Genomic DNA, 15,369 nt, shown 5'->3' on the forward strand with positions numbered 1-15,369 from the left:
GCATTGTTATTCGTCCATCCGAATTCCCCCTCCCTCCCTCCACTTTCCACAGTAACTAACTTTGACTCTCATCCTGCTCCACTGGTGTATTACTCATCACATCTATCATTCTTACAGTCTCCTCCTTTTTGTCTGCTCGGTATTCCTTAGACAACACTGCCCACTTAGAAGCTTACTAGCTGATATCAAGATGTCTGAAATTTGTGAAGATTGCAATCAACCTCAACCAGCTAGTACATCCACGATGGCCCATTCTCCTTCTCCACCACTTTTACCTAATAACGATGAACCCACAACTTCGACGTCAATCTCAACGTCGAGTAATAGTGCTGGTACTAGTTCATCACACTCAATAGAGAAGATGAAATTACCTGTACCTGTAGATCCACCTTCTAAAGCTGCTCATGCTACTGAAATGACCATGACCGGACCGCCCACTCCTCAGCTCAAAGCGCAAGCTGATGCTCACGCGGATCCTCAAGGTGAAGCTCAAGCTCAAGCTCAGACTCAGACTCAGACTCAGAATCAGACTCAGAGCCAAAATCATAGTGGAGAAAAGGAGATGATTGAGAACGAAATCAAAGCTCCTATACTGGAGAATATCAAACCTAAAATCGTCATTGAATTTTGTGATAGGTGTAGATGGTGAGTCATTCATCTATCCATCCATCCATCTATCTATCTTACAGCAATACTCGCGATTGCAACAAGCATTACGAATTTTGAATTCAGCTTACTGATTTGATTAATCCATTGATTGACTGATTGACTGATTGACTGATTTGATCGTTTGATTGATGTTGGTATTCCCATTCCTCTTGGGTTAGGGCACCGAGAGCGACTTGGATCCAAACTGAATTATTCCTTACTTTCCCTAATCCATTGATCCAGTCAATAACACTCGTACCGCTCAACGCACCTGAAACAGGTGGTAGATTCAGAGTATGGGTAGATATAGGTATTGGGAAAGGAGATGAATTAGTCTGGGATAGAAAGGTAAGTAACATGTAAACATCCTGTTTATCATCACACAATCACACAATCACACAATCACACAATCACACGAAACATAATCTTTCAATATTGGGGAAAAAGGGGTATTGCAGCTTTCTTCTTCTACCAACTAGCAAATGAAGCTGATTGTCACGTAACTTTTCAAATCATACCCATAATCATATAGACAGAAGGTGGTTTCCCAGAATTGAAAATACTCAAACAGAGAATACGGAATTTGATTCAACCAGAAATGGGTTTAGGTCATTCTGACGTTCATGGGAAGAATGATAAAATACCTCAAGAAACAGGTCTTGCGAATTGATGGTCAATCATGAACGTACTCAGAACAATACTGCCTAACTAAGCTATATCTGTCGATACGGGACCGTAGTTGTATGTCAGTATAACTGTTAAAATCAATGAACGTTGTGAATCTTCATAACATCAAATAAGCGCGAATTGATCCATGCAAATATGTAAAGTAGAAAACATATGAATAATATAATATATATGAAATACACCAAAAAGCCTATGTGAAACCATTCTCTTCATCTTGACCAATATGTAATTACCTCTTCCTGAATGCATTTTTACTTGCACTTCTACCTGGATGTCTTCTTTTCGTTCTTCCACTTCTACCTTCAACATTATCTTCATCATCATCGCTACCATTATTATCATCACCTTCTCTACCTTTTTCCATACCTGCACCGAAAGTTTCGATTTTACGTTCACGTTCTTTCCTTCTTGTTCCACCTGAATATTCATCTTGTTCATCATCATCTGAACCTTGACCTGGTCTGCGTGGTTTAGATGAAGGTATGAAAGACATTTCCATTCCACCATCGGCTGACTTTCGCATTGCCAATACACTTGGATCATCTTGGAATTCATTCGATTTATTGTTTGATAAATTGGAGGATTTGAGTCTTTGTCCAAATGTAGGTTGTTGATTCGTCCTTGACGAAGATGATGATGATGAAGAAGACCCAACCACCAGTTGTGGGTTCGATCGTATAACAGGTAACATCCTCTTTTGATCAGTTGGTTTAAGTCGACGAGGATCATATTGTTTGAGATCTGTAATCATAAATTTGTGTCAGCTTTCGGGTGATCCACCACGTCAATAGCTGTACTCACCTCCTTCATCACTATCTTCACTTGCGCTTTCTCCATCTTCCTGATCTTCGCTGTCCTCCAACCCTGAAGATGATTTATCACTATCATCTTCTTCCTCTTGAACAGCAGTCTTCTTCTTTGCCTATTCGTTGAAGGAAAGGTCAGCTCGCTAAATGTCGATCTATTTCGCACAGCGATGACTTACATTATTATCAGCAGTGGCAGGATTGAGTAAAGCGAATTCTCTGCTCTCTTCATCAACTTCAAAGTCTGGATTTTCGAATATTTCTTTGAATCTTGGATCAGCCAATAAACCAGGACCTGATTCTTTATCACTATCCTCTTGATCTTCTTCTTGATCTTCTTGATCTTCTTGATCTTCTTGATCCTCTTGATCGATATTTTCTGCTTTCCTTTCCTTCTTTCTCTTTTCCAAAGCTTTTTCTCTTTCTTCAGTTTTCCTAATTCGTTCAGCAAGAGCTTTATTGACTTTAGGTTGATCCTTCCTTGCTCTAATTCTAGATTCAGATTTAGCTTTAAGTTTGTCATTGACCATTTTATCTCTGTATTCAGCGTATGATTGTGGATTGGCGATAAGTCGAGCTGTAGTGTATAATTTGAGTGAAAGGAAGTATCCATGCATATATGGTTTGAGCGCTGGTGTACCGATAAGATGTGTAAGAGCGAGACTATCACATTCACAAAAACATCAGCAAACGTCAGCTATGTCTGTTTCACTTTGAATTGACGATAAACACTATTTGAAAGTTGAACTTACGTTTCCAGCTCTGCCCTGTCGACAAACTTGAAATCTTGATAAGCACTTTTGCCCAAACCACTATAATCTTCAGCCATTTCTTCGGTGACACTATCCAAGAAGCTTGCCCATTTCGGTGCTGGACCTATTTCAGGTATGTAGTACGATGATAATTGAGGTGAATCACATGCTACCATTAGTACACCTGAATGGGGTACTGGATGTAAATCGACTAGCGATGATGGAGGGTGAAGAGATAGATGATTGGTCGAAGGCTGTGTGTGAAGCTCTATGTCAGCTTGAAAAGTCATGATGTTGAGGTTTTCTGTCCCGTTGACATTGGAAAAGATACTTACATCTGACTTATCCCATACTTTTATAACTTTACTATCTGCACTTATAACTCTTCCTGAATCTTCTTGCGAACCACCACCTCTTAGCCAATCTACTTTTTTAATTGATTCACCATAACCTTGATCTTTCACTGCGAAAGGAGTTGGACTTCTCAGATCATATAATAAAGTATGGCCGGTTGAAGTTCCAACAGCTAATGAAAGACCATCTGTCGGATGTGAAGATAGAGCCGTAATGGATAATTTCTGTATTGGTTGAGCTAGGATTGATAAAGAAGGATCATAATTTTGTGCAGGTAATAAAGTTGTAGAAGGTAAAGTTAATCTTGTCAAAGCTGATCTTGATCTTGGATCCCAGAATTCAATTACACCCCCACCACCATCTAAACCGAATGACCATAAACCATGTCTTGGATTTACATCTACGACATTAACACCTTCAACCTCATCCTCTCTTTCTCCTGCTCCCCATCCTTTGGCTATTGATATAGGTGTCATATATCTTCCTTCTTCAAGGTTGAACCGATAAACATCCGTACCAGTACATCCTATTATCGCATCTGCTGAAGGTGAATGATATCCTAGCGATCTTCCATAGATAGGTAGTCGAACGGAATGATGTAATCCACCTTGAGTGTGTAAAGCGAGCGATCTATCTCGTTGAAGATGTAGCGATTTAGTCCAGTCTGATGACAGGATCTGTAATGAGGTTTGAGGTTTGAGATTTAGTCAATGATGAGTTCTAGTTCAATATATGGACACGATATAACCAATTTACCCAAGGTTGACCTTAGATTGGAAAAAGCCCAAAAGAGGGAAAAAACGATTGAACTCACGACGAAATCGACATTTTCAGCATCGGTGACTCTTTCAAATTTAACAGTTAAATTTTCCAAATCCCAAACTTTTATCATTGGTTTATAAGTACCGGTCGCTATTGCATGTTGACCGTCTGGGGTAGTTTTGATTTTTATCGAAGAACCAGGGAATGAAAAATCTTGTATCAATTCTAGATCAGTGGTGGTATGTTGAGTTTTTGTACGTTTCTTCTTGTTGGGTCCTTTTTGTTTCGTTTTGGTTTTCACTGCTATCCACGATGGTAATGATGTTGATGAGGTAGAAGAAGGTCCGTTGACCGTGTATACTTTTGGGAACGACATCTTTGTTGGTTGAATGGAAGTGAAAGTGAAAGGGGCCTGGGACCTATCTGGTGTCGAAGCTGGATATACTGTGCAAGGCGTTCAAAAGGTGGCAAGGTGAGTCAAGGAGAATTGACACTCGAATAGAGGTGTGTTGTAAAACAAGTAACTCCCGATGTTTATCTCGACAGTGCTCCTTCGAGAATTTCTCCTACTCTAGTTGGACGTCCTTGAGCGATCGAAGGTAAGCTGTCAAGACCGTTTGAATGCTCAGCAGACAAGAGTATGTTCATAACACTCGATATATACCATGAATTCAATATGATAATTTTTTGTCAACAATTTTCAGTCGCAGAAGGATTACCACGTGGCAAACCACAAATGTCGACGTCATCACTTTTTCAATCAGCTGGATGATCGTGTTTATACAAAAAGAACAATCTAAAAAAGGACTTTTATAGGCCATATCTGTTCACATCTATACATCATATCATTCATTCTCTCATCTTCTGTAACAACTCGATAGTGGTGGATAGGTCGTGCTGAATAAAGGTTGCGAGTCCTACAAGATGTCTATCCGAATGAGTGTGGGACTGACCCAAGCAATGCGTCAATCGCCTATACAATCTTTTAAACCTATTTCCTTCCGATCCATCCATCTTCAAGCACCCGCCATCGCTTCCACAACTATCAATTCACGTCTGACCTCTTCGAGATCCCTCACCAATCATCTTCTATCACGACGGACATTTGCGTCCACTTCGAGGGGATTGCTGCGATCGACGTACTTCCCCAAAGGGAATGGAGGATATAGCAATTACGGAGGCAGTGGCGGGAGAGGTGGTGGAAATTGGTTTTCTAGATTAAGAGGCAGAATAGATAGAATACCAACTATGACACTTGTAAGCTGGATTTCCATTACAATGTCCTCCATAACCGATCCGGTTGGATTCCTGGAACTGTTGAGCTGATAATGTATGCAAATTAGGTATATGGTTTGATAGGTATAAATGGTGGTGTGTTCTTATTATGGCAATATGCTCTTTCAAGTGCTGTAAGTGAATTCTTGGGGGGTTTACTTTTTTTGGACAAAGAAACGCCTCATAATCATCATAATTCACTAGAATCACGATCACAGAAAGCTGATATGTATCATCTGGGCCTGTGTTGGGCTTCTATAGCAAAGATTTAGAGATCCAACTTTATTCAAATTCCTACAACAAAATTTCATCTTGAATGAAGTCAACGTATTTTCTGGTCGAGTGTGAGTGTAATTTCCAGACTTCACTGTTCACTTTGCCGGCTATAACAGCACATTTTATTCATACGAAAACAAGATTGTGTCAAATTGTGCAATTTGTCAAAATCTGAAATAGCCCATCGCTTACTTTTTCTCCCTTTTAACTGCAATGATAGATGGACATTGGTCACTTCGGCTTTTTCACATATGTCAGGAACACATATATTCGTTAATTGTTTGGGATTGTACTTCTTAGCTCCTGCAGCTGCGGGGTGAGTATTCATTTCTACCAGCTTTTCAGTTCAGGTCAGCTTCACCTCATTACGGAGAAGCTAATTTGATTTGATTTGACAACTTATGTAGTCTAATGGGTTCATCAGCTTTCCTTGGTTTATATCTAGGTGGTCAGTTGAAAAAAATAGACAGCTCATATTTCACAGCTGACTGGTGACTTTGAATATTTCTGCGTGATATAGCCGGAGTGTTCTCTTCTCTCACTTCATTAACATATCATAGATTGAAGAAAGATAGATGGTGGGGAAGTGAAGGTGCTTCAGGTGCAATCTACGCTTGTTTATGTGAGTTGACGCTTTGTTAATCCATCCATTCCAAGAGTGTCAAGTGACCAAAATGAAAAGTTAAAAATGAATACTCGGCATTGGTCTTCAAAGATACATGAGATCGATTGGGCTAATGATGAACTACGTGTGATTGGTAGCTTTTTACGGAGCAATGTTTCCTCAATCTACAGTATTGATGTTTTTCGTCGTACCGATGCCTGTATGGGTGGCGATCAGTGGTATATTTGCTGTACGTAGCATTCATCTTCTCCGTGAATAACAAAAGTATAAATACTCCGACTGACTCTATCACGATATACTTTTCATTTGTACAGTGGGATTTCTACGGTGCATTGTTCAGACCTAATTCAGGAACTGATTCAGCGGGTCATTTGGGTGGTATAGTATATGGTTTAGGTGCTGCTTTGGCTATGAGACGAGGTGGATTCATAAGGATGTTAAGAGGTGGAAGAAGGTGGTAAAAAGCATTTAATCTCACTTGTCAAAACAGCAGGATAAAAGGCGGACATAGGAGTCATGTATAACACTATATTGAATATATCCTATATCAGAATCAGAGTTCATGTATAAATATCACCTCTCATCTACTATCGTTTATCGAGACTTCTGTTCTGTCACACTGACCGATACTCCCTCACACCAGTCGACCTTTTGACAAATACTCCAAGTCATCCAACGTGAAAGATCTCTGCAACATCGTTGATATAGTCTTTGAGAATGCATGTATTGATTCAGTGTATGTCGACAACATGTATATGTATTGTATTGGAATCTGGGGTATGAAAGAACAAAATAAGGGTATAATCAACCTGGACAGAGTATATCTTGTCTGTGAATGACAGGAGAAAGGGGATGTAGTTTGTACATCGAACATTGAAGAAATTGAAAACATAGACAAAAAGAATAACCCAAAATAATTTGAATAAAAAGATAAAATCGGTGAATTGATCAAGCAGCGAGAATACCACCTTCTTTCCAGGACCCAGTTTGATCTCTTGATATCATATCGAGAGTAGATATTCCTGGAGTTTGCCGTTTTTGAAGTTTTTCAGCGTTGGTTTCTTTCCTTTGTATCATGGGTGAGAAATCTCTCTTTACGTTCTTCATAAAATCACCTTGATCTTCATCTGTATCAGTCTTCATTGATTCTCCTTCTATTTCTGTTGATTGAGCTTGAACTGTGTTTAGGAATTCAGAAGGGACATCTTGTGAAGCGGTCGATTCTTCTTCATAGAAATTACCATTGATCACCAACTCGTCTTCTGATGGTTGTTCAATCTCTCTTTCTTGGACGTTGACATTGATGATCTCAGGTTCGACTACAGCTACGGGTTCAACTGGAGGAGGAGGAGCCGGTACAGTAGGTCTCCTTCTTCTGGAGAAAGGTAACACTTCCATATCTTCTAATCGTCTTTGTAAACCACCTTCGGAGTGAATCAGAGTCACGTCATCTGATCCACCGATAGAGACGAAATCAAGTAAGACATTTGGAACTGTTCGACGACCCGTCAACCGTTGTAAGAGAGTTTGAATCTTTTCCATATCAGCTAAGAGAGGAAATGATATGGTCAGCGTGGTCTTACGGGTATTAGTTGAAATTAAAAGTAAACAAGTACACTTACATCTTTGGTCAAGTTCGATGATGAATGGCGCAGGTGAAATGTGGTATTCACCAAAGATTGATTTAGCTTTCCTCGAGTAAGGACAGTGGGTCTAGGGAGCAAGAACGATAATGATTAGCGACTTGTTTATTTTGCCTACAAAGTATAAGAAGGGTGCATTGAAGATTGACTCACTTTTGAAAAGATGACTACTCTATATCTTCTATTGGCGAATTCTGCCCAACCATTATCGAAAATTTCGTCACCTTCTTCACCTGAATCGATATCTTCCAACAATCTTTCCATGCCTCTTCCACCTATTTTTTTCAAATAAGCTTTAGTGGGCACTTCCCAATTGTTAGGTAAGATACCACCTTCGGCCAACCACCAAATTAATGCACGCAAAGATTGTAATTTATCTTGATTGATTACATCTTGTTTGTGTGCTTTTAATTCATCTTGTAATTTTTGTTCTTCGATCGATAATGGTTCTGGATCTTTATATGTATCCCAGAACAAATCATCTTCTGCGATTAATTCTTCTTCATCCATCAGTAACAAGGAAACTCCATTATCCCTCTCACTGTCTGGTATATGATGTTGTACTCCGTGTGAATATTCGTGTTCACGTTCATATTCTTGATCATATTGTTGATGTTGTTTTAGTTTAATCGCATGTTCTTCTTGTGAGAATCTTGATCTACCATATAAGGATAATTTTGATGCATTGTTGAATTGACTTACTTCATTTGATTTGTTCAACGACATGTAAATGAATACTGCTAAAGTGAAAAATCCACCTATGCTCAATGGTAAAGCATAATGTGACGCTCGACTTTTGATATTATAAGATACCCTACGGGCGGTTGATCTGGTGGGTGAATGTAACGGGATCATCGGTGAACCTAACCCTCCTAACATGGGTGACGAAGTCAATCTAGGTGATGAGGATGAGAATGGTAACTTGATTTTGGATGGCAACGAGAATGTTCTTCTAGGTGATGAATAAGGTGATGATGATGAGATTGAAGCTAATTTCTCCGTCACAGCTGAAGATGTTGATGATGACGATGACGATGGTATTGATTCAGACGTTGAAGTGAATCCTAGGGCTGAGAATGATCCAGGTGAATTCGCTATTGAAGTTGACGATGATGATGCAGATGAAGATGGTGAAGATGTTGATCTGATCATATTGTATAATTTCGTTTCTTATAAGCGATGTGATGCGGGGCAGGGGGCGACGCAAAGGGGCTATATATGTTTATACGTTCAGTTCCTCTTGTTCCTTGTTGTGACGATGTCGATGTCGATGTCGTTGTTATGGTTATGATTATTGAGCATCCGTGTCCTTGGTGTCTATTTAATCGTTCCTATGTTTCCAATAAGGCCAAGGGAGAAAGAGAAACAAATAAATGAAATGTTTCGCTTAGGATGGAGTCGCAGTTAGGTACTTTGTACTTGTTGTTGTTGTTGTTGATGATCAAGTGTAAACTGGGAACTGTAGGATGTGCGAGGAATGGATATATTTTTTTAGCGCTGTTGCAATTAATGTGAATGTTTTATCTTGTTAGGGTAATGATTCTCGGCGATGTCGGAGTGGAAGTTTACAGGTACTGGTAGTAGATGCACAGCTTTTGTGAAAAGATTGCGGATGTGAGACTTGTCTATGATGATGTTTGATGTTGTTGTTTGGTTATATGCTATGTTATGTTTCGAGATGGATGGAGATGACAATGGTCACACCAGGATGTTTGCATCACTTGTATATATATACATCAGATTATTCCTAATTTTGAATCTCAACTGAGTATCTTGGCTTGGGTCAATAATATGTCTATGTAATAATGTCAAGAGAGGGAAAGGGGAAATAAACAATCAACGTTGAGTTTACGTTACATTGCCCCCTTTCTCTCTCTCTCTCTTTGCGCCTTTTATTGAGATTATTATCATATTCCCATCCTGGATACCCTTTTTTCTAACATATTATGATGTCCTATGCATACCAACATATCAATAAATAAAAACATTCACTCTGTCGATCAATGAATAATTGCAAGGGAATTGCTGTTCCATGATATATATATATACTCTACTGTTGAGGTCCATCTGCCGCTTTGTTTATCTTCATATTATTTTATATTTATATTTGTCCCATCTCATGTGTTCATGTGTTCATGTATACATGGTATAGGATTTTCATACTATATTTCTTAGTCTCAACTGTAAGCTTCTTTTTTAGTTCCTTATAATGTGAATCACGGAATGACATTTCCAGAAAGAAAAAAGGTAAACAAAGAGTGGGAAGAAAGAAGAAGCTCTCGGCGGACGAATAAAAACAACAACAGGTGATGATGCATTCCCATTCCATTCCATTCCCAGGACGTGAACTCTCCAAGGTTCGGTTCTTCTCGCTGTTTCTGTTTACGCCTTTCATCGTCATGTCGCACTTGCACCTGCACTAAAGAGTAAATGTGGGACCCTAAACTGGGACCCTCGTGGAAGAACGAGAGATTTAGAAGAAGAAAAGAACAGCGATGATACGGAGTATCAACCTTAATTAGTCCGAAGACCGATTTCCTATCCCTGTGATGATTTTTATCCTCTCCGCTTTTCGTTCCTTCATTTCTAAGTTTTCCTTTGACTGCAGCTCTTGATGATTCGGCTGGAGATACTTCCGAGAACAAGCTGGATATACAGATTCCCATGATGTTGTTTTTCAAAAGTAGCGCATGATAATAGTCAAGTAAGTAAAACAAAGTGCTTTGAGTACCATCTGTGAGCCTACGCCGTGACATGAAAATAAGCTTTTGGATCCGATACTCTTTATCTGAGACATCCGGAACATTTCATTCTTGTTTTGTTTTTGGGTCTTTTGCACCTTATTTGTTTATAGGTATTTTGGTTGACGCCCATCAATCCGAATTGACGACTATAATCAGCCAATAACGCGACTGGCTGTGGACGGTTGGGACCAACAGTGCTCAAAGAAGAAGATGTTGGCGCTCGATTGACAGACGTTGGACGCTGGACGTTGGACGTTGGAATCAAGGATGCGGCAATACATTCCTTCCATAGAGGCCCTGACCAGTCTTCTGCTCCAAATAATCGTTATTGTAGGCACGCGATTGAGGCACTCTCAGTCCTTGGCGTGGGGGCCTAATATTCTTACTGGATTCGGTCTCGATCTTGACTGGATCGCCTCGGCGACAGCGATAAAGCGATAAAGCGATAAAATGTGCTTGTATCAGGAAACCCATATATAAACCCAAGCCCATAACACAACGTGACGTAACATGAAATACGAATAACGTATTCACTTGAAAGTACGAGCATTTGGCGTTTCTTGATCTTTTGATCTTTTGATCGACATGATCGATTCGAGTATTTTACTATTTTACTAAGTGAATACTAATCAGCCCTTGGCAAGTTTTTGTTCGAGCCATCTTTTGATATCGTGTTTGTCAATAAAATCCAATAGACAATATCACTATTAGACTTAAAAATCAACTCACCCCTATTTACGTTGATGGTTTTTATCGTAATATCCCTAATAAATAACTAATAAGTAACAAGAACAAGTAAAACAAACGCCGAGCTAGGACGATCTTTTCGATCTTCCCTATTTAACTTTTAGTTATCCCTTTTTTTTTTTTACGAAAGGTTAACGAAAAATTCATGTTGATCATGATCATAAACCGACTAAAAAGCCAAATGCAAAATCATAAATCCCAAGTATATCAGTCACCGGCACATCCAGAGTCAACAACAAATCCGTAATTGGATATCGATCGTATGCTATCAAGTGTCCATCGGATCTGATTCTTTCATCTTCCTTCCCTTGGCCGAACGTCTTGAATTTACTGTGATATGATAATGCATCAAATCTGTAGATGACGGATAGTGTCCAACTACGTACGCTTCGCCACTGACTCTCTCTCCCACTTTTATACACCTAATAATATACCTAAAGCCCAACCATACATCGGTAAAATCAAATTATCGTTTTGATCCGAAAAGGCTTCCAACATTGTTGCCAGGGTTGTAGTTATGATATATGGTATTGATCTGAATGAAGTTGTGAGACCGAATAACCAAAGTAATCCTGAAGATATCAACATTGATGACAGGAATGCGATGCTCCCTTCGACTGTTTTACCTGATGAAGAAGTCCATTTCACTTTACCTATTCTTCTACCTACTATACTGGCGAGTGCATCACCGATACCTAACGAGAGAACTCCGAAATACGATAATATTTCCGATGGTCTGACCCATACACACACTCTGTCAGCAAGATCCCTACAGTCAAAGCGATGTATCAAACTCACCCTTCAAGCCAAAGTGGTGAAGCACAACCAGCTAACAAGTAAAAATGACTCAAAATAGCCGTTCCAGAATCTCTATGATCCAGAAATTCGTTCAGGAACAAATGAACTGATACTCCAAAAGGCCATAAAGCGAAATAACGGATGTATTCAGCGAAATTAAATGCTGCAAAAGCTACACTGAATGATAAATGCGTGAAAGCGGGCTGAAATGACAAGCGTTTTTAGTATAAATCTTCGATACTCATTCTAAGGAAGGGATATCGGACTAAGATGAAGATAAAGTCTGCAACTCACATCGACCGCTATTCCAGGTATGAACATGACCACTGCTAAAGCATGAAAGAATTTTCTTCTGGCGTTGACAGACAACGTTGGCATTCTTTGATCGGCAGCATCCATCATCGAACTTGCTACACCACTGAATGCTTCTCCTGGCGCTTGGATGTTTCCTTGAGGGGTATTATTAGGATTTTCACCTCTTGTAGAAGTCGTTCCGGGAACAGTATACCTTTTATGTCTTCTCGCTCTACTCAATTGTCTGTTCCATCCAGCAACTGAAATGGCCGCTAATGCACCCCAGTAACTAATCAAAACAGGTCGAGTCCAGGCATGTTTACCTTCGAAGAACCAATATACGATCCAAACCCATGGGTTTCTACCGTTCAATAACCATTGTGTCCATACTCCAACTAATCCACCGCAGACCAACGCTGATCCGGCGTAGAAACCAAGAGCCAGGAGTCGACGATGAACTGGCTTTTCGTGTGGGAATCGTAATCGATGGGCGGGTTTTTGAGCGAGATTTCGCGATAGATACAGCAAAGGTGATAGTAGGAAACCTGCAAGCAAAGATCCAGGAATGAGGGCGAGCTGAAATGTAAGTAACGGTGTGGGAAGTCGGTACGTCTTGATATAAGGTATTTGCAGTAGGACAATCTTTGGACGATACAATTAGCTGAATGTGTGCTCTTTGGACGACCAGATGCTCACCTTCATCCTTGTCAAGTTGACAGTCTCCATGAACAAAGCTGTCGCAGCGTTACATACCACTCCTAGCTCTCCAAGAGTGAAACCCCTTCGCGCCAATCTGACGCACACGTATAGACTGAATTGGTAGAAAAGAGTCGCAATGACAATATCAGAAGGCGACATGTCTGCGCAACCTTATCAGCGTAATCAGATTTGGTGATTGCAGAATAAGTAAACTTACCGCTCCATACACCCCTGCCGATGATAGCCGTAACGATTTTCACAATCACACAACATCCGGTCACTAGAAAAGAGAATCCAACAACACTCCGTGTACGTTTCCACTCTCCTAATCTGAGCCAATATGTTCCAGCAAAACTCGCTTGTTGATTTGAAAATCGAGAGTGATCACTGTTTTCCCTTTCAAGCGTCACGGATGATATTGGTGGGGATGAAATAAGGCTATTCTTCGATAATTTGATCTCTACGTAAAGTGATTTTGTCAGGTGAACAAGGAGGACGAAACCGCACAGAGTGAACAGTTGAACCAAATTTCTTCGAGAAGTCACTAAAGCTGACAGAGCTTGTACAGTGTCAGTCGGTATCAATTGGATCGAGTTCTCTCCTGGAAGTTTTCGAACAGGCGTCGAAGGTAATACAAGTGGGAACTCGATTTTCCAGTTATCGGGTAAAGGAGAACTTGGGTTTGAAGCGAGTTGGTTCAAGGCGGCGTGTAATAAAGCAGATGCTACCAGGGGTGCCAGGAGAAGCGCGAAGAAAATTCCGTCGTCAAGACATTCTCTGCGATGGGAAACGATTAAGCTGTGTTTTGGTCTGACATTTCGGAGAGAGAGCTTACCTGTATTCTCTAGGTTCTGTGCCCCACAAACAACCCCTTCCACCCAGACCGACCAAACCATCCTCGTCTATCGTAAGTGACCCAGTCCGCAAACGAGGATCTTCCTTGCCGACAAAGAAGGGTGACATGCCGTTGGCAGAGTTATTGAGTGTATTTTTACCTGATCTATCGCGAATCATAGTGGAAGAGATAGAAGGAGGGGCAAGTTGCGGCGATGGTGATCTACCATTAGAAGACGGTTGAGGTGATGGTAGTTTCTGCCGAGTTGGACGGAATCTTAAAGTGGTGTAGAGGATTGATAAACCTATCAACAAACTGATTTCTGCGAGAAAAGCATTGTCAACATTGTAGTCAGACCTATGCAGAAAAGAAATCTTTGGGAGAGAGATCTCACCTCCTGCTAAAGCTTTCTCATCCCATTGATGACCAAGTTTCCATACTCCAAGTATCACAGCTGAGAGTAGAATAGCATTTTCACATCTTCTCCTTGTAATTCTAAAACTCAAATCTATAGCTTTTCCTTTTCCTTTTCGATCTGAATTCGTAGACAAAGGTACTCTCAGCTCTACGTTGATTGGAAACAGGTGATATGGGGACGGCATTGGATGATGTTGATCTTTCACGTTTCTTCTATTCGTTGATCCTGGCAGAGGCGAAGTCGATGCTCTAATTTTCGTATTCGAAGTCAATATGTCAGCTCATGAAATCACACGTGTGATATGAAGTGATATAATGATCTGTATAAGCTGAAAAGAAGCAGACTTACATTCTATCTTGTTCGACATGTTCGCTCAATCTCCTATTGGTTCTACTTGATTTATTGTTTTTACGTTCATCTTCAACTTCTGTCTTTTCACCACCTAATTCACCTAAAAATTCACCATCTTCACTTCCACTTATCCATGAAGGTGAACTTGCTGAAGCACCATATTGAGTTGAGAACCCATTTTCATGTTCGTTTTCGTTTTCGTTATCGTTATCGTTATCATTATCGTTATGGTTGTAATTATCCTCTATTACAGCATTCTCGTTGCCGTTGCCGTTGCCGTTTCCGTTTCCGTTTCCGTTTTCATGCTGAGTCCTCAATTGATCGTGATCTTGAAACCGTGGCAGAGAACCTCTACTTGGTGCTCTCACACGACGATTAGACGAAGAGAATGATTTTCGTGGCTTACTGGGTCCTGCTCCTAGTCCTGCACCCACCCCACCATTTGGTCCAGCACCCGCCGCCCCAGAGGGAAGAGGAGAAGACCTAGGTGAAGAATAAGATTGACCTAGATCTGACGGCGGGGGTGATGGGGATGATGACGATCTGGACAGTGATCGTGGTCGGGTAGCCCCTCGATGATGGTGATGATGGTGATGATGGTGATGGTGGTGGTGATGATACCCTCTTGAAGAAGGTGGTAGGGGTTGAGACGTCA

General features: G+C 40.5%; 5 protein-coding genes across 5 annotated transcripts; 2 read left to right on the top strand and 3 right to left on the bottom strand.

Moving 5' to 3' along the window:
- Positions 1–190: 190 nt before the first annotated feature.
- On the top strand, positions 191–1,318 carry IL334_004418 (uncharacterized protein; the record flags this gene model as incomplete). The annotated part of the gene is made up of 3 exons (XM_062936136.1): positions 191–645; positions 828–996; positions 1,181–1,318. 3 exons carry the CDS (start codon positions 191–193, stop codon positions 1,316–1,318), a joined length of 762 nt encoding a protein of 253 aa, XP_062792187.1.
- Positions 1,319–1,564: 246 nt separating this feature from the next.
- On the bottom strand, positions 1,565–4,385 carry IL334_004419 (uncharacterized protein; the record flags this gene model as incomplete). Its single annotated transcript, XM_062936137.1, has 6 exons — positions 1,565–2,076; positions 2,137–2,257; positions 2,321–2,804; positions 2,894–3,147; positions 3,229–3,924; positions 4,062–4,385. The coding sequence occupies 6 exons, from the start codon at positions 4,383–4,385 to the stop codon at positions 1,565–1,567; spliced, it is 2,391 nt and encodes a 796-aa protein (XP_062792188.1).
- A 584-nt stretch (positions 4,386–4,969) lies between these two features.
- IL334_004420 (uncharacterized protein) lies at positions 4,970–6,646 on the top strand (the record flags this gene model as incomplete). Its single annotated transcript, XM_062936138.1, has 8 exons — positions 4,970–5,266; positions 5,353–5,418; positions 5,546–5,628; positions 5,781–5,876; positions 5,968–6,008; positions 6,081–6,182; positions 6,323–6,414; positions 6,500–6,646. 8 exons carry the CDS (start codon positions 4,970–4,972, stop codon positions 6,644–6,646), a joined length of 924 nt encoding a protein of 307 aa, XP_062792189.1.
- Positions 6,647–7,133: 487 nt separating this feature from the next.
- Positions 7,134–8,980, bottom strand: IL334_004421 (glutaredoxin; the record flags this gene model as incomplete). The annotated part of the gene is made up of 3 exons (XM_062936139.1): positions 7,134–7,732; positions 7,808–7,898; positions 7,982–8,980. The coding sequence occupies 3 exons, from the start codon at positions 8,978–8,980 to the stop codon at positions 7,134–7,136; spliced, it is 1,689 nt and encodes a 562-aa protein (XP_062792190.1).
- A 2,753-nt stretch (positions 8,981–11,733) lies between these two features.
- On the bottom strand, positions 11,734–15,156 carry IL334_004422 (uncharacterized protein; the record flags this gene model as incomplete). Its single annotated transcript, XM_062936140.1, has 9 exons — positions 11,734–12,055; positions 12,118–12,320; positions 12,412–13,053; positions 13,108–13,271; positions 13,328–13,887; positions 13,946–14,267; positions 14,340–14,611; positions 14,712–15,065; positions 15,149–15,156. The coding sequence occupies 9 exons, from the start codon at positions 15,154–15,156 to the stop codon at positions 11,734–11,736; spliced, it is 2,847 nt and encodes a 948-aa protein (XP_062792191.1).
- Positions 15,157–15,369: the final 213 nt, after the last annotated feature.

Source organism: Kwoniella shivajii, chromosome 5 (genome assembly GCF_035658355.1).
Source record: "Kwoniella shivajii chromosome 5, complete sequence".
In the NCBI taxonomy this organism is placed as follows: domain Eukaryota; kingdom Fungi; phylum Basidiomycota; class Tremellomycetes; order Tremellales; family Cryptococcaceae; genus Kwoniella; species Kwoniella shivajii.